This window comes from Plodia interpunctella, chromosome 10 (genome assembly GCF_027563975.2).
Source record: "Plodia interpunctella isolate USDA-ARS_2022_Savannah chromosome 10, ilPloInte3.2, whole genome shotgun sequence".
Taxonomy (NCBI): Eukaryota; Metazoa; Arthropoda; class Insecta; order Lepidoptera; family Pyralidae; genus Plodia; species Plodia interpunctella.
Genome location: NC_071303.1, coordinates 7462217 through 7489073, shown reverse-complemented (window position 1 = coordinate 7489073; position 26857 = coordinate 7462217). Strand labels below are relative to the sequence as shown.

Here is a 26857-nt window from a genome sequence, read left to right as displayed (position 1 = left end):
TTATTCTTGTGTTAAATTCTTTACATTTTTATGTATTGACATTAAAAGTATCTGTGAGTAATCTGTGTTATACAAACAGCTATGGATCGTTATTTTAAGTTGATTATTTCCCACAAATCGTGTTTAGAAATAAATAACAAAGTAAATACAAAATTTCTGATGTGTGATAACAAATTTCACCAATGAACATAACTTACATTCAAACGACTTTACATTCTTGATAACATTTGTGTTGCTGCATAATTTGTGTTCACCACACCTTATATGTGTAAAGTATAGCTGTGCAACTCTTTCCTTAAGGGGGCTTAGGAAGGTCGATCCAGGTGTCATTAGTAATCGACTTAGCTTCCTGGGTCGAATATGGCCAAGCCACATTAACATAGCGTATTGAAATAGACTTACGCTCAGTATAATCTCAATGTATCCCCAAAAAAAAATCATTCAACGATTTTTCATTTCCAACGAACTAACTTTTTGACATATACATAAATGGTAGTAGTAGTACAAATCCTACTTAATATTATAAAAGCGAAAGTTTGTGAGGATGTGTGTATGTGTGTATGTTTATTTGTTTGTTACTCTTCCACGCAAAATCTACTTGACCTACTATTATGAAATTAGGTACATAGGTAGAATAGAACCTCAATAACAAATAGGGGTTTTTTTCCCGAAATCCCCCGGGGCGTAGCTAGTACTTAATAAAACAAAAATAGGGTGCGCTTTCCGCACCTTAGTAAATATACTAAATCCGTAGAGCAGGTAGTTTAAATCTGTCCGAGTACGTGCCCTCGCATAAGTAACAAGCAAACCAGTTCTTGGGATAGTAGTGTTTGCTGTCCATTTTGCATTCCTTTATAGATTCATCAATCGCAAACTGTTTTGGCTTCATTCGCGTGATGAAATAGAGAAGGAGAGATAAAATATTAACTTCCGAAAACTAATAAAGTTTACAAAAATAAAAATTACATATAACAATATGTAATTTTTATTTTTGTAAACTTGGCTTTAAGTTAAATCGATCGATAAGTAAGATTTTCTGTAAATATTGAAATTGTCCACAAATCATGTAATGTATGTCATGAAAACGCATTATCATTAACGCAATTACTATTATACTATTACAAATACTATTAATTACTATTAAACGCATTATTATTGCTATTAAAACTACAACAGTAGGTACCGATTCGAAGACCACGTCATCCAATTGTTTAATAAAAATCGTTTTGTAACTTTATAGCCTTTTTAAATAATCCTGTTATTATTTTTATTAACCGATTATTTGAAAATATAAGTTAATTAAAAACAAAAGAAATATAGTGACTCATCGATAGATAATAATACACATTCGTCATAATCAGTTCAGTGTGTGCCAAAGCCAGATAAGATTATGAAATTGCCCCACTTAAGTTTGGCATTAGATGTGACAGCTAATTATAAATTTTGGCCACTGCGACGCACGCGCACCGATCTCAACGTGGCTGGAGTATAATATCGTTCACTATTATGACAAATCTTCTATAAGGGGTACCATTCAAGGAAATAATATCACCTATGAATTTAAGCAGTAGCTTTTTAATATAACCCACTAAAAACCTAGTGGGGAGGTTTATAACTGTAGATTTATCTTAGCTGACATTTGCCCGCGGTATGTATGAACTTATGATACATATAATCTTCTTCTTTCTCTATCTTTTTGTAGTTTAAGCTGAAAATAATATCCGCCGTTTGATTATGCATTATTAATTTATACATACTTGTAATGTCATTTTTTGTTTAATTTTACCATGTGTATGATTTATTTGCTTACACCGCACCTATCTAATTCTCACACAAGTGAAATTCTGTAACAGTACATTGTTCCAAAACATGATATATATGAGACTTGCTTGAAAAACATTCGTCGTCCAATTATAACCACACGTTATGTGCGTTTTGATAATATTTATGATGTAAATGAAACCTTGTCCAAACTGACTAATTCCACGTAGTAATTAGTGGGCTCGCTTATATGCGCTTTGTGAATTTTTGATGTGCTGCTCACCAAACTACACTCACTATTTTACATTAAAATATATCTTAATTAAAACAACAGATCTGTAGAATAATACATATCATATTGTCAGTGCTTAAATGTTAAAAATGCAAGATTTTTAGGAATTCTATGCATATATTCTTATATCGTGTCCTGTAGGTTCATTTACTGAAAATAATAGTGTAATCGCAAGTTAATTCCAATTTAAGCATTGTCTAATATCCAGAAAAAGTGTCTTTTCATATAACTTTAAATGTATTGTAAATACAAGTATTCCGTTCAGTAGAGGCTCGATATCGTCGACAGCATCCTATTTTCCTTAACATTTGTCCATTGCTTTACTGAACGCAGTCTGCACACGTAAATTCTTATGGAAGTGCGTTGAATGCCCAATGTAAAGAAATATTTTATTTTATCAATATCAAAACTGGTCAACACAACATTGACCCGAGCGGACGAGACCGCGGGCTTGCGATAGCCGACAGGCCAACAGACTTCCAGGCAGTACTTGTCCGCGCCGTGTGGGAAGCGCCCGCGCATACCTCGCGAAACTATCGCATAAATTCGCGCCGAGTTGTGTGGAAATAGATTGTTTTGATCGCTATCTACATTTTCCTATAATATGTTATAGAATGTGACTTTGTTTATCTAGTTTGGCATAGAATTGTGCCAAATGCTTTTATCAATTTTGAATAATTTTATTTTGTCGTACTGTTTTTGTTTTATGCACAATTTTAATATAGTTTTTATCTCAGTTATTGCAGCGTAAGTTTAATGTAAAGAATTATCTTTTCATATCTTATCTTTTATATCTTGGTTATTGACCTTGAATTATTTGGTGCTTTCTGATATTGTAACGATAATATTTTTTACTACAGGCTTCTTAATTTCCCGACGACCTAAATATACATTCCTTTGTTCTGTTCGAGGTTACAATAATTAGTGGTTGTTATTTACTAAATATATTTTTATTGATATAAAATATATATTTAGTGATCTAAATACTGATGAGATTTAAGCGTTGAGATATCAGAAAGTTTTGTCACATTTACTGTGACTACATTATATTCCACTTCCGGTGTTGCTTCAAAAAGGGCAGTTTTATGGTCTAAGTTCTACTTTCACATAGGTATAGCACAGTCGCTGCCTTTTCTTCAGCTTATTACATACCATCCTTTTTCGTCTACTATTTTCTAAGGGCCTCGATTAGTATTCAGCATGACAACTGTATAGTACTTCCTATATACATAACGTATTTTATGAAATCGTCCTCCATTAAAATAGGTGCTCATCGTTCTTTATTGATATTTATTGGACTGTTATAAACAATCATTCGTTTGATCTTTGGTCAGTCTTGCTATGATTTGAAATAACCGTCTTATAAACGTTATATAAAGTTTATTTTCTCGTTTAGTTTGCCATCTTATATCTTATGAATTCGCTTTGTGATGTTAATTTGAGTACATAAATTTTTTTCTTGCCGTTTTCCACATTTGGACGGGACGGGTTGACATATTTGGTGGTCGATGATTTGTTATATGTTTGCTTCATTAGAATATGTTACTGATGCGCATAGTGGTCAACTAAATGGTTTTCCTTAATATATATAAAATGAAATAATTATCCTGCATTTTTCAAGAGCAATTAGTTTAACAAGATATTTTTGATTTTATTATTCTTGAATAAGAAGACACAAAAGATACATTAAATATCTTTATTCTGTTGTCTATTTCAATATCACACTTAAGTGCCATATAGTATATCTTTGGATGCACATAAAGTTGTAAGTTATGTAAGTTTCGATGATTATTCTATTCATCTTAGTTGTGACATGATTAGTTTCAAGGTTACTCGTTCGTCGAGACGAGATTGAACCCACCGTTCTTGCCGCACCTGTAGCGTTAACTAGAGATGCGTCATGTGTGTTGTGCTGTGTAGCCCCCACTGGTCAATGTTTACACACATTCTAGGACCTGCGAGTGACTCACCAGCCGTATCCGCTGCCAGATGATAATGACGATCAAAATTATCTTCCTCAGTCGCGTTATAATCGCTATGCTCGCTAGTCGCCGCAAATTTGTCTTCGACTTTTTTGTTCCACTCATTGTTACAAATTGACAGATCGATTTCAACACTCGTTAAATTTTAATTGACATTACGATGATTTATTCATTACCACTTTACACGCAACTCAACGCGAATGTGTGATTAGTGCAAAAAAGTGTTATTGCTCAATTAGCTCTCAATAACAAATGGAGCGCGACGTGTCTAAGGATTGTTAATAGATAAACATTACATGTATCGATATTAATATCCTAGTCAGTGATGTGATTTGACAATATCAAAATGTTTTACGAAGTGATCATTGGTTTTGGAGTAATACTATATTTATTTTGGAAATACATTGTCACACCGAAACAAAATAATACGATAACAGACACACATTATCTTGCAACGAAAGCCGAAATTACGCAAAGCTATGTAGAAACAAACAAAAATGAAGAAGTGATTGCAACTAAAATTTCACCCTTAATTGAAGAACCTGATAATTTAATAACAAATAATAGCCATATCAATAAATACAAAGAAAATACGTTTAATCTTTCTGACAAAGAAATTATCACACCAAGTATATTATTAGAACAAAGAAAAGAGAAACTATTTAACGAAAAAGTTGGCAAACGAGAAAGCCCGCCAAAAGAGAGATTAGCAGAATTTCTTGAGAAAACTATTTTGAGTGATGACAAGATACAATCGATTATACAAAATCTATCCTTGGATAAAACTGATCTTGACAAACAAGGTACACCGGAGGTGCCATTAGATTATGAAGTAAAACCTATTCTACGTAATGATATCGTTATCAGCGAAAGGGCTTCAAAACTACAAGAATCCATCGATCAAATAGCGGATAAAATAAAACATTTAAATGAAACTAATATTACTGAAAAACATGACGAGTGTGAAAACAGTATTGAAATAAAATCGGAAGAAAAGCCTTTGCTAGAGAATATTCAAAAGCAAACTTCAATCAATGATGAGTTTAAAAGCCATATATCAGAGAAACATGTTGAAGATAACAATAATATTGACGATTCTGAACAAAACAAACCTTTATTATCGCGTCTTCAAAAGCAGTCGGGTTTTCCAATTGGATTGAATTTTGGATCGGTCATTGGCGAGTTAAAGAGCAAAACTAAAAATGGCGGCTTAAAACCAGTGTTTAAGAAATTCGACCCAGATTCATTAGACGGCGCACAGGCATGTAATTTTTTTTAATGCAATTTACTCACGTTAATCACGAAGTAGTTAACAGTATTTTTAATTGAATCTTTGATTTCAATTTTACTGGGAATTTTAAATTAAACAGATTAATTCTCAACAAAATTTATGTGTTTCTTCAGGATATAATTTATAAATATGATAATATCGATATTAATTATACACAATGAATCGATTATAATAAAACCAGTTTCAATTTACATTATCTAGGTATTTGCTGTTACAGCATTCTCGTGAATCATAACATTAATAGTTTTTTATTAAAGTGTGAACTAAACCAACCATGGATCCTTAAAATAATTTGACACTCGTTAAATTGGAAAGTGTGATTTTTATCTTACTATAGAATAGCCTAAAAGTATACCATAACCCGATTAAATTTGCACACAAAAGTTTTATTGCATTACTGAAGGCTTCGTATATATTAGAAAGATTTATTTTTCTTTGAATCTTATCTAGATTTTATTTGCCTTTCTGAGTGGCTGCCCAAGAACGACGGTTGCCTTTTTTAACACCTTTCTGTGCATGTGATAGAAACGTTCGATCTAATGACAGGCTGACAGCGTCATTTTAAAATTTATTGAATTCCTTCTTATTTCGCGAATTCAATGTCGCTGAAATATATATAATACTGATTTTTTATCAATATTATTTACTCGTTCCGCTCGAAGTCCGGGAATTCTATTCTTTGCAGGTTTCTTGATAATTGTACCCAGGTTTAAATCTGCATGTGTACTTCAATTTTCAAAATTCTTGATGTCGATTTTCAACAAAATAAGTAGATTTTTAACTAAAAACCATTCATTCACATTCACACACATTGAATCACACACAATTTATAAGATTGTGCAACGTATTGTTAATTTCCTTTTCTTGCGTAGAAAAGGCGTATGTAAGGCTGTAATCTGTATCGCTTATACCTATGTGAAGTAAAGAATAGGTATATCTTTCATCTAGAATTACAGGAAATATCTTGACTATGTAATATCAGTAACGAAATCGTTGGCCCGTAAATGCGATGTAAATCTATCAAATGAAACCATCTTTCCACAATAACATGTGATTAATTATAATATTATAGTCACATCATCTTTTGACACGCAAATAAAATGCAATGCGTGAGAAAATCATAATCATCTTTAACTTTTATATAACTTTGACTGCTTAACTTTTACATATTTACTTTAACGTTGACTGGAGTAAGCAAATAAATCTAGCCTATCTAAATCACAAATGCGAAATTAAATTTATTTGTATGGTTGTTACCTCTATACTTATATCTTCTTGAAATTTTGCATATATGTTATTAATGAATATAGAAACCCATGCAGTCTTAAGCTATATAGAAAGAAGTTTATACGAAAATCATGACCTCATCGCTTACAAAAGTTTCTATCAAACAATAATTGATTAAATGACAAACAACTTTTTTCGTTCAAAATTGATATAGAGAAAGGTATGAATTGGAAATTTGCCAAATTTTATATAAACATCCGGAGATCATCGACATTATATTTTTTTTTTTGATTCGCAATCGGTTTGTTGATATGTTAATTTGTGTTTATTATATCTACTGGCAATTATTTTTTTTTATAACTACATTAAAATTAATATTTATAAACTTGGTTTGACATATTTATAGACACTAAAACCCAAATTAAGTCCTTGGTTCCATTCAGGAAGTGAAATCCATTATTTCTCTGTAATCACTCCCGGGGTTTCTAATTTATCACCTGTCATTAATTTGATATCCTGTTTTCCCTTTCCAGCTATAAACATAGTAATTATAATATTAATGCTCCTTTTTTGTTTCAGGAATCTCTGAACACCGTTGTTGATGAAAAGAAGAAGGCTCACATTGAGGAGACTGAACTAGGGACTAACATCTTAGCGGATAGGCGGAACAAACTCGAAACTGCTGCACAGGTTTGTTGCTTTCTGTACCTATTTCTTTCTAGTTTATAGTTTTACGATGCTGGTTCAGTTATGAAAAATTTTAGAGCTATCTAAGATTATTGATAAAGGGTTGAACTAAGTTTGGGAAAATGTTAAGACAGCAGTTTCAGAACGCAAAATTAGAATTAATGTGATAAATATAAATCTAAATCATAATTTTTACTATATTTTGTGATCGACTACATATGGATCAATAAAATGACATACGCAGCATTGGCGAAGATTAAATAAGGATACTATAAAAATTATCGTTCTAAGTACAACTTTATCATTCGAACTATAGATTTAATTTTAGACAATATACCTACGTCTAGTGACGTCCTATGGCAACGTCAAATTTTAGACTATATACGTCTAGTGACGTCTACGTCTAATGGCAACTGGAATTATTTACCTTATAGTTATAATTTATTTAGGTTTCCATTTCCTTCGATTTCAGTTGCGTAATTATGTACAACAAAATTTATATTTTGTTAGACACAATCTATTATATCATTTAATTTTATAACAAGTACACTAAAGCCATCATTTCCACTCCAGTTATTGTAAGGAATCGTCGAGTTAATACGACGTAATAAAATGAAGGTTATATCAGGAAAGTATTTTGCTTCTACACTTATTTTAAAAGTATGAAGAATTTGTATAATATACTCTGTAACTATCGGTCCGATTTGAAAACCCAAAATTCCTAAGAAAGCGAAACCACGTAGTATGTCTAGTATCTCTCTAATGTATCGCTATTTACACATACTATAATCTACATAGTATAAAAAAAAGTCGCCCTCCGTGTCTGCCTATTTCTAAGTTTGCTACTCTGAAACTACACAACGAATTTTATTGGAGTTTTTACTGTTATTTAAACAGTTTTATCCCGAACGTTTATAGACCTCGTGCGAAGCCGTGCCATATCGCTAGTAATTTATATTTAAACAAAAGCTTTAAACTTTCCGTATCTCGAATGTGGCAATAATTTTTTCAATGAAGTTCAAGTTAAGTTCAAGATCGTGCTTTACCAATATTTACTTGCGATTTATATCCTGTTCGCAAAAAATATTATCACGACAAGAGTTTACGATGCAAAAGTGCATGCACAAATAAAATTCACTTCCTGATCTTTTGTGTTTGGCCACACAAATTATAATCCTACTTCCTAAGATATAAATGCGAAAGCTACGATGTGTTTGAATACATACGTATGTTCTTTTACTCAATGTCGCAAAATTTGATGGACGAATATGATCGAAAGAAATTTATTTGTACCCATGTACACGGTATACTTTTGAATTTTACAATATTAGAGTTAGCCCTTTATTACTCGCCGTTTCACTAAATATACTTAATTATATAACCCAATACAAATTTATCAGCAATTTAAGAGTTTGTTTTCTTTACAGCAATACCTAATACAACCATTAGATCCTAGTTAAAAAGTTGGTAATTAAAGAAGTGGTTTGACCTTGAAATATTATAATTGAGTGCGGAAGATACGTATGAATAAGTGCGATTTAACAATTGGATTTCCGGAAGAAATTATTCATTTTTAAACTACTAGTTGTAGGCCGCAGCTCCGCCCGTGGTAGCTTATGCTAGACTTTGGATCATTAAATATGTAAATGTTCCAAATTGCATCAAAATTGGCTCAGGGGTTTAGTCGTGAAAGTATGACCGCGTGGCTCGTTTATAATATTAGTATCGAAGTATGGGCATGGATATAACAGAACATTAAATCGTCTGCGTACACAACTTAAAAGTTATTTCTTATATATTTATTTAAAATGGCACAGTAATAGACCTTACAAAATCCAGTTCTATCAGTACTGCGCTATTAGACTGTTCTGGTTTTAATACAGATATGCTAGCTATTTGAATTAACCTCCGTGGAAATTTGAAGGAATTCCTTATATATTCGTAAATCGATATTAAACATTTTTGGTCGCGATAGGATACTGATAAAGTTAGAGACTTTGTAAAGAGTTAAGACTTTACTTTGACGTTAATGTAATTCGTCTAGAATGTTTTACCTTCGTAATGTGCATTGCTCTGCGTTTGCGCCATACCGTTTACATAAACCGCGATCATCAGGACGGAATGTCGTTTAAATCACCAACGGCCTCTGTCGGCCCTTTCCAATGTCTGTGGTCGATGGTACCTATTTATGTAGGTGAGTACCTACATAAGTAGGTATTAGCCTCACTTGTTGAAAGATCAAGGGTGAAACTTTACCTTAAGTCATTGTAATTGCCGTAAAATACAGAAGGTTTGATTTCGTTAATTATCTAGATTGTGTTCAAACCGCCAATATTCTATACTAGCTTTTGCACGCCAATTTCCTACGAGAACAGTTATTTTGCCGAAATGAAAAGTACCCTATGTACCCCACACTTCAAAGAACCTACATGTACCTACCTATGCAACGTTTTAAAAATTGGTTCAGTAGTACTTTCGCATTTATATTATTAATTAGGATTAGAATTTATTAAATATTTTATTGTATTTTTTAAATCTGAATTGGTAGATACGTCTAAAATCGAATATGATTGGTTTACCTTTTAGCAAATACCGGAAGTTTTCTTTCTAATAATTTATTAAATATTTTGTTGTATTTTTTTAATCTGAATTTGTAGATACCTCTAAAATCGAATATGATTGGTTTACCTTTTAGCAAATAGCGGAAGTTTTCTTTTTAGACACTATCGTATATACGATAGTGTCTAGAAAGTCGTTAATAGTTAATATTGTTGTTAATAATTACAATTGTATTGCATATTGCTTTTGCTCTTCTAGTAATTAGCTATTTTCCAACCAGTCAAATCAGATACTTTTTTTCTAATATAAAAAACAAATAATTATACGGAGCTTGTACGACACTAGCGAGTTACGACGTCACGATTTTCGATTTAAAAAAATATCCTAATATAATTTAATTACAACAAAAAAATATCTAAATCACGTAATGCATAAAACTGATACATTGCCATTTAATTATTTTATTCGGTCATTTATATACGAAGATGCATTTTATTATTTACCCAGTCAAGTAGCGAACGGTTATTAATGTAGGTTTTCAAGAAACGTGAGTAACTGCGGCTTCCATCATGAGTCATATGTATGTCTCTTGATTATTAAATAACGCCCACATATTGTTTTTATCTTTCGACGAGCGGTCAATTACATTGCGGTTAGTTTACGTGCCTTTATAAAAGTATAATGAATCACAATATTATTGTTTATAAAATTAGCTTTTGGCTGGAGTTCAGGTTTTCATGCAGCTTTCACTGATCTTTAGACAATTTATTCACATACATATATTTACACTAGATGTGTTCGGGGCTTCGCTCCCGTGGGAATTTTGAGAGGAAATATAGCCCATAGAGCAATCTTGGATAATGTACCTTTCTAATGGTTAAAGAATTTTTGAAATCGGTTTCGGTGACTACCCGCTTCGAACATACAAACTCAAACTCACAAACGCTTAGATCTTTATAATAATAGTATGGATATATTTAAATTGGATTAAAAAATAACTTTCTTTTCAGGGATGGCGCAAACGCGTGCCCCAAAGCGACGCGTCGCTGTTCACAGTGGCCGGGCGACTCGAGCGCGACAAAGTGACGACGACGCCACCGCTTACGCCGCCGCCCGTCGTCACGCCGCCCGCGTCCGCCGTCGCGTCACCCGGTGTGCCACCTCCGAACAAATTCAGGTAATAACATACTTCCAGCATCTAATAAATAAATAGTTTATAGCATTGACCGGACAAGCCGTTCGTTTGCTTAATCCTTTGAAAAGCTTTCCCATATTCTTGTGTAACCTATTCAATGGCTAACCCAATCCAATGACTATCCCATATGGTGAGGCTAACCCTTTCAAAGGATTTCCCATATGATATGGCTAACTCTTTCGATGGGGTAACCCGTTCGTTATAGCGCTTACCCTGTTTGGCTTTCCCTTTAAATGCGTGCGGGGGGAGAGGGTTGTAGTTTTCATCACACCCAGCTCCTGTGCAAATTTACATAGCTCCGTGTGTGAAGAGCCTAAAAGACACGAAACGACACATTGAATCGTGTAAATAATAACGCACCGCTGTACCGCACGCGCTTAGTAGGTATTTATTGTGCATTCCAATATATTCAAATTAAGACCATATGGCCTGAGCTTAAAGCATAAATTAGCCTGCTATCTGAACGGGTAATCCCTTCGTATGACTTACCTCAAAGAAAGGGTTTTGTAGTCGTTGATATAGTGCTTACCAAAGCAAATTGAACGGGTTACAGCACCGAACGGCTTTCGAAAGCAAACCCATTCCAAACCCGTGAAAGGGATAGCGGTCCGGTCCCTGGTTTATAGAGAACACTTATGGCCAACAGTTACACATTGATAAAAGGTTAAATTATAAAAAATTGGCAAACCAATTAATTACATTAAATCTTAATTCCTAAAATTATATTATTAAGCGAATTTATTTATTCATATATTAATATAATTTACTTTTCTTTGTTGAAATAAAAAGTATTGCCTATCTTGATTCAAGGACCACTACTACCTTTTCAGATCTCGCAAACAACCATCGTCCCCTACCAACGGTTTCGCCTCGGGGCCGCTTCGCTCGGCGTCGTGTGCTGTCGTCAGCGCGGCCGCTGAAGCGAAGCCGAAAGACTCTCCAAGAATAGACAGAGAATCCTTCAAGAGGAGCCATTCTGTCAGCGAGAGCATCAGCAGGGTCGATGAGAGTAAGTAACGTTTTATGGAAATGATCACGAGAGTAAAGTAACTTTACTGTAATGTAACTTTACCAAAAAAATATATTATTTATTATATTTTAAATTAAATTGAGGCGTACTGAATGTTTTTCAATGCAATTAAATTATTTTCTTTACTTGTTTGTCTTTACTAAAATTGTCTGCATTCAGAATGCAAAACAGCATTGCTGTGCGTCTGCATGGAAGCAATTTTTAAGATGCGGCTGGGATATTACGACCGGCCACTTGCCTGACGTCGACGCCTCCTTGGATATGGTATTGTTGCCTATCGGCTGCCTAGGCTATGTTATCTTTAGTCGTTTCGTACGAGTGATCCTGTTCTAGTAGTATAAAAAAGTGCAACTTCACAATTTTCGTCTCCAGAAGAGGAAGCGTCCCCGGGCGCAGAGAACGGCGGTTGCCCCGTGAGTGTGCCCCGGGCCGACGACGAAACTTTCCACGCATTCTTCGCGCCCTTACAGCAGTTGGACAAAACGGCTGATGCTGGAGACGTTGACCTGGACGCTATTGATAGCGGCTCACGGCAGCTGTAAGTAGCATTATCTCTCTTACTCTTGTTGTAATTCTATATAACATGCCTGAGGATCACATATATGACTTAGGGGGCTATAATTCCCCTTTAGCATTTTTTAGATTTCGCTATTAATAAAATTCTCACGGGAACGAAGCCCCGGGGCGCAGCAATGACATTTTATTCAATGATGTTGAGAAAAAAATATTATTTCATAGACGGAGATTTTACCGTCATAATGTTAAAGTTTACGAGCGTGAGAGGTGAAAAGCTATTATATTCCAGGCTAGCGAGCGAGTGGGCCCGACGGGCCAAGCGCGAGCGGCGGCAGGCGGGCTCCCGCAACCCGCTGCGCGCGCTGGCGGCGCGCACCGACCTCCGCCAGGAGTACCTCACGCAGCCTTCCGGCATACGGGACCAGATGCTCAAGGAAAAGGGTAAATTATTTTTGTCACATCGTTTATTTTTATCCTTGTTGTTCGTAAAAAAGTTAAACCACGCTTTGAGCGAGACAGAACGATGCAAAACAACTAGGGATGCCGACGACCGCGCGAAGTGGAGACGTTAAAGTAGGAAAGCGAACCGTGGGCTCCGACGCTCAACGGCTGTGGTGGTAACCGGGAAAACACTCTGAGACAAAGAGGGAGATCGAGGCGAAACATGCTTTATATATATTTTGTCTCGTTCTGTCATGCCAAATTTTGTAAAGTGCGATAACCAAATATTACTAAAGCTGAAAATATACTTTTTTTTATGAATAATAGAATTAAACTGTGTAAGTTATTAAAATATAACATTATTCTATTATTTTCTGAATTGTATTATTTTCTGAATAGTACCTAACATTTAAATCATATTTCAGTGACAGCAAACTGCGGCCTGGCAGCTGAAGCGCTGGCAGCGCTGGCGACCAAAGAGGATTTCTCCAATGTCGCGCTGAGAAGCGCTGCAGCGACCAGTGCGCCTGCGCACGGGACCAAGCCCCTCATGCTGCTGCAAGTCAAAGGGCGGCGGAGAGTGCAGGTATCATTATAGAGATCATATCAAAAATCAAATCAAAATCATCTATATTTATCTCCACAGTATAAAACTATTATACGGATTACCAGGAAAATATTTTTTTGAGACAATATACAGTCCAGCGGTTGAGCCGTTAAAACGAAACAGTCTGAGAGACAGAACGACTTGCTTATCTTTTTTTTTGTTTTGTCTATTTAATTTATTTGTATGTTTTTATAGCATCAAATAAACGCTTTATCTATCTAAAAATGTTTCCCACAGACGCGATTGGTGGAACCCATCCACACGAGCGTGAACCGCGGCGACTGCTTCATCCTCATCACCCCCGACCAGCTGTTCCTGTATATGGGCTTCTACGCTAACGTCATTGAGAGGTAACATCATTCTTACATACCCTTTGCTTATCCATTATCCATAATCCATACTAATATTATAAAGGTCGAAAAATTGTACTTTGGTTTGTAATGAATAAACTCTAAAACTACTGGGCCGTTTTTTTTAAAAAAATTTGGCACAGAGATAGACGAAACCTTTAGTAGTAACATGGGCTAGTTTTTTATTATGGATTTATCCGAGCGAAGCAGGGGCTTGGCGCTAGAATAATATAAACGTTTTTTCGCCCTAGAGTAGGGTCACTCCCACACAGACCATTTCAGACGAACTTGAAATTTTCATAGCACGGGATACAGCTAGGTCGCAAATTCCGATAGAAATTATTTAATTTCTACATAAGTCGATAATATTGTTTAATAAATAAATTACTTACCATTTCAGGAATCGAAGCACAGATATCGTGAATCACATACAAAACACAAAAGATCTCGGTTGCAAAAACGCAACGGGCGTGATAAAAATCGACGAACACGCCAAGAACTATTCCAACAAACACTGGAACCAATTTTGGTCCCTTCTCGGCCTTACCGAAGGCATCGAGGACTATAAACCAATAGAAACAGGAAACGCAGACGAAGACGAAATATACGAATCCTGTATAATACAAACTAACATGTGCTATGAAGTAATGGACGATGAATTAGTACCTATAAAAGAATATTGGGGACAGATGCCAAAGATTGCAATGCTCAACCAATCGAAAACTATAGTCTTCGATTTTGGATCAGAGATGTATATTTGGTACGGGAAAAATGTCCCGCTTGAAAGTCGCCGCCGAGCCGCTCAACTCGCACAAGAACTCTTCGATGAAGGCTACAATTACGAAGAATGCCATATTAACCCACTAAACGCATCAATCTATCAAGGTGCAAGAGAAGAAGTCACTTCACCAAATAAATCATCGAAAACGAGACCGGAATGGGCTATCCTATCCAAAGTAACACAACACATGGAAACCATACTGTTCAAAGAAAAGTTCTTAGACTGGCCCGATTACACGCGAGTGATAAAAATAAAACCGCAAGAGAACAAAACGAACAGTGTCGAAATAACCCCCTGTGACGCGGAGGAAATGTGGTCGAATGAATATCAGGACCCGGATCTCATTTTAGAAGGGTCCCACATCGGCCGCGGCACGCATTACTACGACAAAGACGAAATGAGACATTACGATATCAAAACGAAATCTGTTTGCAAATGGGTCATTCAAGAATACGACTACCAGAAAGTTGAGAATGACTCTGAAATCGGGGAGTTTTTCTCTGGGGATAGTTATATTATAAGGTGGGAATATCAAATTACTGTTACGGGTCGGGAATTGAACGGGAAGCCCTCGAAACATAATATAACTGGGCGCGATCGTTGCGCGTATTTCTGTTGGCAAGGCCGCGACGCCTCTTCTAATGAAAAAGGAGCTGCTGCATTGTTAACTGTAGAATTAGACAGAGAAAAAGGTCCTCAATTAAGAGTCGCTCAAGGCAACGAGCCTCCAGCATTCCTTAACCTCTTCCAAGGGAATTTGATTATCCATCAAGGAAAGAAAGACACGGACAAAAGTCGATTCAGATTGTTCGTAACGCGCGGGAACCTATCCAATGAAGCATATTTACTCCAAGTGCCATGTTCAGTTCGGCAGTTACGCAGCCGTGGCTCACTACTTCTAGTTGACACTGAAAAGGGTTGCTTGTACATCTGGCACGGAGCCAGGAGCTTGAAACACACAAAGAACATAGCGATAGAACTGGCTAATAAATTGATCGCAAGAAATTCTGGATATTTGTTCGGGGGCAACGTTAGTGATGTGAAGATAACTGAAGTGAAAGAAGGGGAAGAGCCAAAGGAAGTTTTGGATGCTTTGGGGGTCGCGAATAAGCAGCACTATAACTCTGTGCTGAGTGGGGGGCGGGAATGTGGGGGGGAGGGCACGCCGCGGCTGTTCCATTTCACGGATTTGGGCGGACAGTTTGAAGCCAACGAGGTGCTGTCACCGCTCCGACACGAACACTTGGTGACGCCGTTCCCGTTCGACCAGAAAGAACTGTATTCCGCTTCGCAGCCAGGTACGTTCAGTAACTTTATAGTTTCTTATTTTATTACTTGATGAGTTCATTTGTAATTTACTTTGTGTAAAGAGATATTACCCTATTTGTTCACATACACTAGGCAACGTTTGACACGCAACATATCACTATCTCACGCATTACTATAGACTCAAGTGAAATAGCAGATAGTCTATTTCACTCATGTAAATTGTAATGAAAAGAAAAGAACGATATGTTGCGCGTCAAATATTCCATAGTGTATCTTGCTTTAAACTTGAATTAGATTCTCCTTATACTTAAAGAATATTCTGTCGATTTCATATTGTCATCGAATTCTAAATGTTGAATTTGAGATAAAGAACACCTCTCTCTTCAACCCTAGCTATGTAGACCTTCATTTTATGTGTCATTGTGTCAATTCTGAGCAATTTCCATCAAATATTCATTGGAAAGTTCAATAAAGGTGTGATTTTGAAATGAAACAATGTATTTCAGCTCTGTTCCTCGTGGACGATGGACAGGCGGTGTGGCTGTGGCAGGGCTGGTGGCCGCGCGGGGAGGACGGGGAACTGGAACCCGCGGAGAGGAACACCGGTATGGAAGTTATCAGATTTGCTCAGTAATAATAATTATCGTGTAATTTACTATTTACGCCGGCCTCCTAGGTGTAGTGGTTACTGCGTCCATCTTGGGCTCGATTCCCAGTCTTCTTTTATGAAACCTATTCCCAATTTTCTTGAAGTCGGTCTTTTTCGTTTTATGGACTGTCTGTCCTGGGTTCGATTCCCATTGCAGGCAAATATTACATGTTATCACAAATATAGACCAGTGAAACAAGCATAGCGCTTAGTGTGGGCCGTAAATGTTATGCTTAATATCGTCCCTCAGGAGTGGGCGCGTTCGCGGGCCGCTGGCAGACGCTGCGGCTGTGCGCGCTGCGCGCGGCGCACGCGTACGCGACGCGGCGCCGCGCGGACGTGCGCAGCGTCGCGGCCGGGCTCGAGCCGGACGCCTTCACCGCACTCTTCGACACCTGGGCGGAGCACGACGAAGCCGCGGAGGCCAACATCGCGGTAACTACCTCTACACTATACTTTGTTGAATGTATCTTGAGTCCTATTACAACGGGACGAACCGATACGTTCGAAATGGGAGCGACAGAGACAGGTGTATTATTTTCATACTATTTTACATCTGTCACGAGACTTTAAAAAAAAAAACGTAAAATAATTTGTATAGTAATTTATGCCAGCTCAACACTATCCACGAATAGTTCGCAGTACTTTGGCGAATTCGCCATATCTTATGTTTTAAATTTCCTTTTCATAAGAAATGTATATTATTATGGGCGCTTAATGGTTGTGGTGTGGTGGAAGTATAAAACAAATGACACACAATGATCTTCTCCTTTTATTAAAATTAAACACGTAGGTACTTTTATAAATTGATCGAATAACTGAAAACTATATGCGATAGAAAACAATGTTTATTTTTTTATAAAGCTATCTTATCACTTTTCTTTCATAGTCGTATTCCTAATTCCTGAGGGTCGTGGTTATTAAGTGGAATGAAACACACACAAAAACTTTCTTGGCATTATTCATGGAGTGGTTTGCCTTTGCCTTCTCCATTTCACACACAAGTTAATAAGAATCAACACCAGTGTGCAGCAAGTTTCCTCACGATGTTTTCCTACACCGGAAACAATACAAACTCATGTAGCACGAGTAGGATTCGAACCTGGGACCTTTCGATCCACGGGCGGGCGTCTTAACCATTACACCACCACTGCTTCTTTTCTTTAAATAAAATCAGTTATGTATTGCAAATAGAAAAAATATATTTAATCAAAAACTAAAATAATCCTGCTAATATTATAAATGCGAAAGTGTGTTACTTTCACGCAACATCTACTGGATCGATTGTTATGAAATTTGGTACACGGGTAGAATATTACCTGGAATAATCCCGAAATTCCCACAGGAGCGAAACTCCGGGGCGCAGCTAATTATAAAACTTACCCTTACCTTTTTTCCGATTGTTTTCTCTGTCAGAGCTCTCCTACTTCTTTTGCCTTGTCACCAGGTAGTCAACGAAACATTCCTAAGGAGGGTTTTGACGTCAGGCTGGCGGGCGGTTGTAAAATCATAGTTAAACTAAATATTGTATATAAAAAGCACTGCTAAATCACTGTACAAGACGCACGCTTACAGCACTGTATAAACTTTACAGCACGGGTATAAGGCGGGCGAAATTCTGTCCGGGGCGTGCGAACTGTCGCGGCTGACCAGTTGTGATGCGGTTCTGCCTTTAGCCGCCTTACAGAGGAGGCCTTTACCTGACCATGTTGATCCACACCATTTGGAGAGGCACCTGTCTTCTCCTGATTTTCTGGTATGTACAGCATTTTGATTTAGCCGGGTTATGGTTTTATTTGTTTGGATTTGGGGGTCTCATACGCGCACACTGGCGCCATCGTAACATTTTTGTCGTTCTTTTATTATTAGCTAAATTAAAATGAAAACTTATGTATATTATAATTAAGGTGATGGTATCTAAACCTTTGGGCTATTTTCATAACAATTAATTTTGAAAAATATTATCATTGTTAAATAACTTTAGACCTCGTTCGCATATAAGAATGGAATATATATAATGATTATATATTTGAAGTATAATGGAGCGTTATTTTTGAAATTGTGACACATCCAAAACGCGTCAGTCTAATTATTTTTCATACGAAATGCGATAATGCTCATTTGCCTATTGCTGTATTGCGTTCAGTCGACCACAATTGCGTTATCGTCTATCGACGGATCAACGTAGGAATTGTATGTAATCTCGACATACGTCAAATTCAAAACCTGTCTCAAACAAAGGAGCGGCAACGCGCTCCGTCTTCGCAACAGAGGACAACGGAGCTGTCTGTTCGTTTTCTTCGGTACCTATGTCACAAAATCAAAAATAGCGCTCCAGACCGAGATTTTTCATTGCATTGGCCTTAATAATTATGTAATTTTTGTTTAATTCTAGGAGGCATTCGGTATGACCAAAGAAGAATTCTCAGTGTTGCCCGCGTGGAAACAGACCAACTTGAAAAAAGACGTCGGTCTGTTTTGACCGCGCGGCCTCCGCTTTGCGCAGGGGTGAATGACACCTTAGCCGATCTATCTGCGAGTTTTTAATCTATGTTATTTGACGCCTCTTCGTTTGAAAATTTATTTATTCTATACAATAAACTTGGTATCTTTGTTTTTGTGATGTTAATTTGTAGATGTTTTTGCGTCATATTTTTCACTTAATGTATTCATTCATAATGTAGCTGAACATAATTATCAATTTTCAGATTTGTGACGACAGTCAAGTTGCTTCGATTAAAAACTCCAGTATGGAATAGATTTTGTACAACCGCATCGATTTCGTACTTTTTTACCGAGAAATGTTGAAGGATTTGATGTTAATATTAAAAGCACGCTTTAAATTCAATAGTGAAACAGTTTTGTACTAACGGAACGTAACTATGTATTCGCTCTCGTGATATTTTCTTGTAACCGCCGTTAAGTAATGTAGTTTGATAATACGGATTTGTATGGAATTGTATTATTATTGTCGATCTTTGCATGGCCGACTTTTGTAGCGTTTGTAAATAGTTGTTTTACCTATTTATTTTTAAATGTCGTTCGTCTATTTCCTAAATTGATTTAATTTGTAGTAATTTTAGATTTTTTTTTATATGTATAGTGAAGTTAGCCAGCATGGATATGACAAAATTGCAATGATAATGTGGTGATATTTTTCGATTTTATTATGTTGTAATGTCGATTGGTGTGCCGAGCTACTGTTTCTAACGTATAACGTGTTCGGCGCATCACACAGAACGGATATGTTTTGTAGGGCAATGCATCTGGTCAAAAGTACGTTAACTGTTATATACCGCTACATATACAAACACATACTTCGATTATACTATTATACGCTTTAGGGTAGGCTAGAGATCACTGAAGATTGGAATTGTACACAAATTTATATACGCGTTTAGAGTACCATCTATTAATTTCTGGTGTAAGTGTTGAATCGAATGCGTTCGAAAACGCAATAATTTTTAAATATTATTTCGTTTTGTAACGGAAAATGAAAATTAATATTTAAATTTGTTGCTTTTAGAATTATTGCTCAAAATTTATGCTGGATATTACCGTGTACTTACAATTTTGTGTACGATTCAAAACTTCAAAGACTTACTATATTTTAATACATCACATATCTACTCATTGCTGTCTTTTATACTGTGCGTTAGGTGGACCATTTTTGATATATATATCTTACTGTATACTCATCGGTTTTGGCTTCGCTTCGTAGAGGACTAAACGTATTTGTACTGACAATTTATTGATTTGACATTTTGTTACTAAAAGTGCGCGGGGCATTTTTTGACTGATTAAACTTTGGTATAGACTATCGCTATGTGTCGCCGCACTAAATACCGCAGGAAGTTATACAAATATTAATAATACTATTAAAAATCGTCGATTTATTTAATCGGTTGTGGCTTGGTACTTATAAGAACGGCAAGTTCATTATTACTGGAAATTTTGGTGCATGTCAACATTGCTTAGATGGCGCATGACGTCATAATAATCTAAAAACTGCTAAAGAGTCCGCCGCGGTCTATAAATTGGTGCTATAGAAATTAGCGACACAGCACTCGTCTACCAAGCTCAATAATGTGTACTTTAATTTGGAGCGGTAAATGTCGCACATTTTCTGAATTTGAATTCCGAACTTTCTACCAACAATTGCGGTTTTGATGAATTTAAATCACTGTTCATTTTGGAGTAGTACATTTTAAATCTTGCCTGAATTCAAATTCCTAAAATGTTCGATCGCGGCCGCTTGACGCTGTAACGTGTACAATTTTAGATGTTTATTTTTTATAACTAGCGTTATTGCTCGTAACTGACTTTTAAAATTGCCAGTATTGTAAGCAGGTAACTGCCGATTTAGATGGAAAATAAAGTCAAGTATGTAACTAAATCATGATTTAACTATTGTCCTAAGATGCATTTACGAAACAGCACGTGCCTGGCGTGACATAAACGTATTTCTCAAATCCAATGTTTAATGTTTTGCTTTGGTTGTGTTACATTACTTATACTCTATTCTATAATTATTATTGTATTTGAGATTTATTTTGTATAATAATGTAATAAATTGCTAAAATTGATTTATAATAACTATTTTATTTTGTTTTCTCCCTTATCTACTTTTGGATAGATGTATTTTCATAAGCCAGTTAGTAAAAGATCTTCCAAATAATATAATTAGTGCTCTCCTACATTCTCGAACCTAAAACGTTTTAACTTGTTATGCTGAATAGTTTAGCCTATACGTTGTCCTTGATTGGCTACTTTCCAACTAGTCAAATCACATACTTTTTTCTAATGTCAAAAATAAAAAATATATCGAGCTTGTGTGACAGTAATGTGCTATCACAATCTTTGGAGTCGATGCATTCCTAATATCCTTTTTTGAGAACAAAAAGAAGTGATTACGTAATTGATAAAACTGATCAATTAATGTGACGTTAAAATTGTGTATGCTTATTTAAATACTTAAATGTATTTTTTTACGCAGTCAAATAGCCAATTGATTACGTAAATATGAGTAAAATACCAAAAAAGTAGTCTCTCGTTAAAAAATAATTTAATACTCTCTTTCTCTCGTCTATTTACAAAATTGCACAAAGTGATCTTAATACTTACGCTAAATATCTACTTAAATCTAGACTATACTATAACTACAGCATGTCAAGGAAGCATTCCATTAGAATGCTTTCGAATGCGTCAGTTAAGCTGTCGCCCGCAGAAGCCTCATGTAGGAGTTGGAAAAACGTCGTTTGATTTCATCTAAGTCTTCTTCATCATTTTCATTATCGTCTGTTTCTTCCTGACTCCTTTCTTGTTGATCTTCGTCTTCATCGTCTTCGTCGCTGCCTTCCTCTTGTCTCTTTCTTAATTCTTCCTCATTTTCCTCATCATTCTCAACCTCTTCTTGCCTTGTTAATTCTCCCTCTTCATTATCCTCCTCATCATTTTCAACCTCTACTTGTTTCTTTTTTAATTCTTCTCCATCAACTTCAACCTCCTCATTTATTTCATCTTCTTCAGTCTCTTCCTGTCTCATTCTTCTTGTTTCTTCACTCTCATTTTCATCATTCTCACCATCGACTTCTTCTTGCCTAACACGTCTTTTTAATAATTTTACTACAAAATCTTGTTCATCATCGTTTTCAACTTCGTCGTTTTCATCATTTTGATCGTCCTCAGCATCATCATTCTCTGGTTGTTCGTCTTGTTCAGATTGCGCTTCCTCATCGTCATCGTCGTCTGGAATTTGCGCACTTTCTGAATCAAGGTCTTCTTCTGGCAGTGGCTCTGGCTCTGGCTCTGGCTCTGGCTCTGGCTCTGGCTCTGGCTCTGGCTCTGGCTCTGGCTCTGGCTCTGGCTCTGGCTCTGGCTCTGGCTCTGGCTCTGGCTCTGGCTCTGGCTCTGGCTCTGGCTCTGGCTCTGGCTCTGGCTCTGGCTCAGGTTCGGGTTCTGGTTCCGGATCTACTAGAGCGCAGCCATCTGGTGGTGTAGATCTGTCGCAAACCTGAAACCAGAAAAAATAATGCCCTTAATTTAGGATTGTATAAGTACATCACTTATTTCTATCAATTTAGGTACTTAAAATTAAGTACCGCTAACATCGGTTATTATGAAAGAGAAGAGAGACCTGTTCGTCCTCATTGAACCAGGCGTCATCAGGACACTGCATGAGGTAAGCGCGGCCAGCATAGCATTGGTAGTAGTGAGTGCAGCTGTCAATGTGGGCGATCCTCAGGAAATTCTCCTGCCCTCGACACAGAGTCTCAGGGTTCTGTCTCAATGTCACTGAGAAGGCTGAGACAGCAGTCAGCGCCGCTGCTAGGCACAAGAGCCTTGGAGCTGGAAATAATGATGGAATTTTGAAAATATTTATTATCATCAAATATCTTAGGCGGGAATCGAACCCGCGTCTTTGATATTTTCATCTAATTAAATATTTTAAAAATTAGTTAAAAAGCATGTGTGACATGTCTCTTTGTCTGTCCGTCCGTGCCGACTACACTTAGTCGGCGTGATAATGTGTATACGTCAAATAAAATCTTGAAAAAAAACAATCTTTTAGGGTACCTCCCCTACACGTTTTTTCATCTTTCCTATATTAGAAGTTTTTTAACGAAACAATTGTTTTTAGGGATTCAAACGATACTCATGATAACTTAATCATTAATAAACACTGCACGGATCCTACATCCTACGTAATTGTGGGCAGCTTCGTGGTAGCTTCAGTTTAATTAAGACACATACTATTTTATTGAGATAAATGCATGTCCAAGGATAAAGACTGATAAATAATCTAGTTAGTATATTATACACTGACATCTTGCAAAATACAATGAGATAAAATTTGTCATCTGACAATGATATTGATCTTATCGTATAAAATACTTGCTTGGTGTTTATGCATGTCGAGATTGTTTTCAAATTTATATTATGCGCAATAGTCATGATTCCTCAGAATGTGTGATCAATCCCATGGAATTAATAGGTAGGTACTACGTACAGGGAGTACCTACTAATTCCATGTAAAATCCATCGTGAAAATTAAAATACTAAAAGTAACTTTACTTTCCCAAATAGGTAGACTAAATTTATTCTTAGAACAAAGAATCAAAAGAAAATAAAGCGTACTAACATAGATGTATTAAATAGTTATATATATTAGATTTTATAGATGTATTAAATAGAATAATACATCGATATGTACCACTACCAAATGATCAATGTCGATTTGTTTATGGAATTAATAATAAACACCATCCTATCCTACCTAACCTATCAGGCAATACTTATAGGTACAAATATTGCAATATGTTTAATCCATAAGTACCTATTATATACTTAATAGTATAATCCTGTGTGTTGGCTGTGGAAAAAAGCGCTTAGATGAGAGTCCTACTTCCTTCTTTAGTCGAATTCCCGGTTGAAAGTCGAGGTCGTAACGTGGAGTGAAACACACACAACCGCTTTCTTAGTGGAGCGGCCTTCTCCATCACACATAGTTGATAGATATCAACTAGAGCGACGGTTTCTTCACTAAGTTTTCCTTCAAGCAAGCATGTGGTGGTTGATGAAAACTATATGGGAGATTAGAATTAATAAAAAAGGTAACTTACTGAACATTTCGGCTGCAGTATCGTAGTGCAACTACGCGATCCGAAACAGAAGTAGTGTGTGCGATCGTAAAGTCTTCAATTTTATCGACATCCTATCTCGAAACTTTGAGATAACGCTTTTGATATTGAGAGCTGAACGGGAGATCATCTCGCTTATCGTCTACTGAACGGAGTTAAGCTGAGGTTTAGTTACTGCGATTTTTTGCTTTAATACAGGATATGACCTTCAAGATACGTTACTTCAAGATTAAGAACCATAAGTAAAAAGTGTGACTGTTACTCATTTATAAATAGCCTGTTCGACCTACATTACAAGTTTATTTGTTAGATAAATTAAAAAACCCCCGACATTCAATATTCATCATTTCGCTACAACTTTTGAACGACTGAACAGATTTTGGTCAAACATATCTAAGAACCACCGCATAAAATATACTATCAAATAAAAAAACGCACCTAAATCGGTTCATCCGTTAATGAGCTACGGTGCTACGTACACAGACAGATACACTAACTAGTATAACACTCTCTTTTTGTGTCGGGGGTTAAAATAGACTATTCAAATGGACGACAATCTAAAAATCGCCATAATCAAACTCCAGTTTCATCAATTGTATGATTGTGAAAATTGACGTAAAATAACATGGCTTGCATGGCCTACTGGCGTGACACATGATTGCGTGTGCAGGCGCATCTTTTAAGATGAATTATGCACGTGGGTAGAGCAATGAAATAGAATAAAGTAGAAAAATGATAATTTCTCCTTACTTCAGAATTCAGAATCGCAGTAACGCCTGTTACCGATTCTCCAAACTGCCAGACAGCCTTCTAAAACCTTTATTCCTTAACCTTAGTAGATACATATTATTGCCCATTCAGAATACTGGTAGCATTTTCTCGCTGAACAGCAAAGAAAGCACCTTGATCGCCTTAATGTATTGAGGTTTCTGTCAGAATTGATTTCAGCTTCAGAGACTGTTTCACATGTGAAAGTGACATAAAGACCTTTTTTATAGACTTTACCCGTATTGTATGAAATATTTAAGTAGGTATTATGTCCCCCCCTTAGTTTAGATGTATAGGTACTTTCCTTCATATTATAAAACATAGTCCTCTGCTGCGTCTGTGTGTTCGCGATAAACTCAAAACTTCTACACGGATTTTCATGCGGTTTACCAATATATAGTTGATTCCTGAGGAATCGGGAATGAGCCGCTAGTAAGTTATAGGTATGAGATATTATTTTATTAATCAAATTATCAAACTAGCTATATTACTTATTGTAACCTAAACCATATTCAAACATATTTTCCTAAATTTTCACTCAATTTAAAACGATGCGGTTTACATTTTGCACGCACGAATGAAACCGATAACTATTATTTTTATTCCATTCAATTCAATTGCAACCAATTTTGAAAAGGTAATATAGTTATTGTCTTAATTCAAATAACAGGATATGTTGAAATTTTTGTATAGGATGACACATGGCCACAGTTTCTTTGGAATCGAAGCACAGTGTCAAATCAAATCTGCGTTAGAGTTAGGTATCTGCGTTTCGTTATGTTTACCCACATAAACCAGTTATAAGTACAAACCTCAAATTTTATACCTCAGTAAATACGATAAATATGTACTTATGTTACTTAATAGTTTCCCACGATACTCAGAAGTTAGGTAGCCATATAGTTTTAGTGTGCATCTAACGAATTATATCAAGAAAAACTTTTACCCAAATTGATATGTCAAGATTATTCGGTATCCTGTGTCAACATCACAAGATTGTACCGTGACGTAACAATCGATATCATTCATTTCATGTGATATTATTCATCAAGGTCTACATTATTTCTAAGGTAAAATATTCTTCGAACATTCCATCTTATTTCCAGAAGTAACATTTAAAAAATTATAGGAAAATATTTAACTACAATTTACTTGTATAATTTTCTTAATTGTTTTGATGATATTTTTGGTGTATGAATTCAATGTCGAACGTTTGGTTTGGCTTGGTTTTTAATTGTCTACTGTAACTACGCAACTTATGTAACTATACGCAATGTTCACGCATTCGCGTCGGCGATTATGTCAACTCGTCAAGCCTAGCTTCTGCAATTAAGTACTTACTGGTCTGGTGTTTTTTATTGATTGTAAATTGTTTTATTAGTTTTTACTTTAGTTTACATTTATTAATTCATGTTGCTTACTTTTCTTATGATATCAATATAATAGTACATACACATTTATATATCTTACGTACATATTTCTCTTTGTTTTTTTATCAGAGGAAACGGAATACTCGATATTTCCTTTCAAGTGCAGTTGTTCTTAAATTCTAGTATTTATATGCGTTGGCTTTATAATGTTAACCTATTACATTCGAAATAAATATATATATATAAAGTTACATCATACTTTTGTACCTACTTACTGACCGCTCTTTTGAATGGAATTCGTCCGTGTATTCGCAAGATGCGCATGTTTAAAAATAGTATAGCATTTATATAAGTAACAATTTTCCCACATAATATATATTATTATTAAAGAACCGTTTGATAGCCTGACTTCTACACAATCTCAAGAATTGATTGACTAAGT

At 35.9% G+C, this 26857-nt stretch overlaps 2 protein-coding genes across 10 annotated transcripts in view; one reads left to right on the top strand and one right to left on the bottom strand.

Annotated features, from left to right (window-relative positions):
• LOC128673207 (supervillin-like) overlaps positions 1–21223 on the top strand; it is a 166528-nt gene extending 145305 nt beyond the window's left edge. For 7 of the 8 annotated variants that reach the window (XM_053750884.1, XM_053750887.1, XM_053750883.1 and 4 more), the window contains 12 exons: positions 7133–7243; positions 10810–10976; positions 11825–12003; positions 12397–12562; positions 12830–12981; positions 13407–13567; positions 13826–13938; positions 14339–16017; positions 16495–16593; positions 16888–17072; positions 18232–18393; positions 19033–21223. In XM_053750884.1, the coding sequence (XP_053606859.1) occupies positions 7133–7243; positions 10810–10976; positions 11825–12003; positions 12397–12562; positions 12830–12981; positions 13407–13567; positions 13826–13938; positions 14339–16017; positions 16495–16593; positions 16888–17072; positions 18232–18393; positions 19033–19119 (3261 nt within the window). In that variant the 3' untranslated portion in view covers positions 19120–21223. Of the gene's footprint in view, positions 1–7132; positions 7244–10809; positions 10977–11824; positions 12004–12396; positions 12563–12829; positions 12982–13406; positions 13568–13825; positions 13939–14338; positions 16018–16494; positions 16594–16887; positions 17073–18084; positions 18198–18231; positions 18394–19032 lie in introns of those variants that run through there. The other variant, XM_053750886.2, reaches the window with a different exon arrangement.
• Positions 21224–21685: 462 nt separating this feature from the next.
• LOC128673216 (protein TsetseEP-like) lies at positions 21686–24389 on the bottom strand. 2 transcript variants are annotated; one of them, XM_053750918.1, is made up of 4 exons: positions 24260–24389; positions 22774–22985; positions 22294–22650; positions 21686–22140 (listed from the first exon to the last, which is right to left on the bottom strand). In XM_053750918.1, the coding sequence occupies exons 1-4, from the start codon at positions 24264–24266 to the stop codon at positions 21847–21849; spliced, it is 870 nt and encodes a 289-aa protein (XP_053606893.1). In that variant the 5' UTR covers positions 24267–24389; the 3' UTR covers positions 21686–21846. The 2 variants fall into 2 exon arrangements, with proteins under 2 accessions (XP_053606893.1, XP_053606892.1); XM_053750917.1 differs by having other exon boundaries at positions 21686–22650.
• Between the last annotated feature and the right edge of the window lie 2468 nt (positions 24390–26857).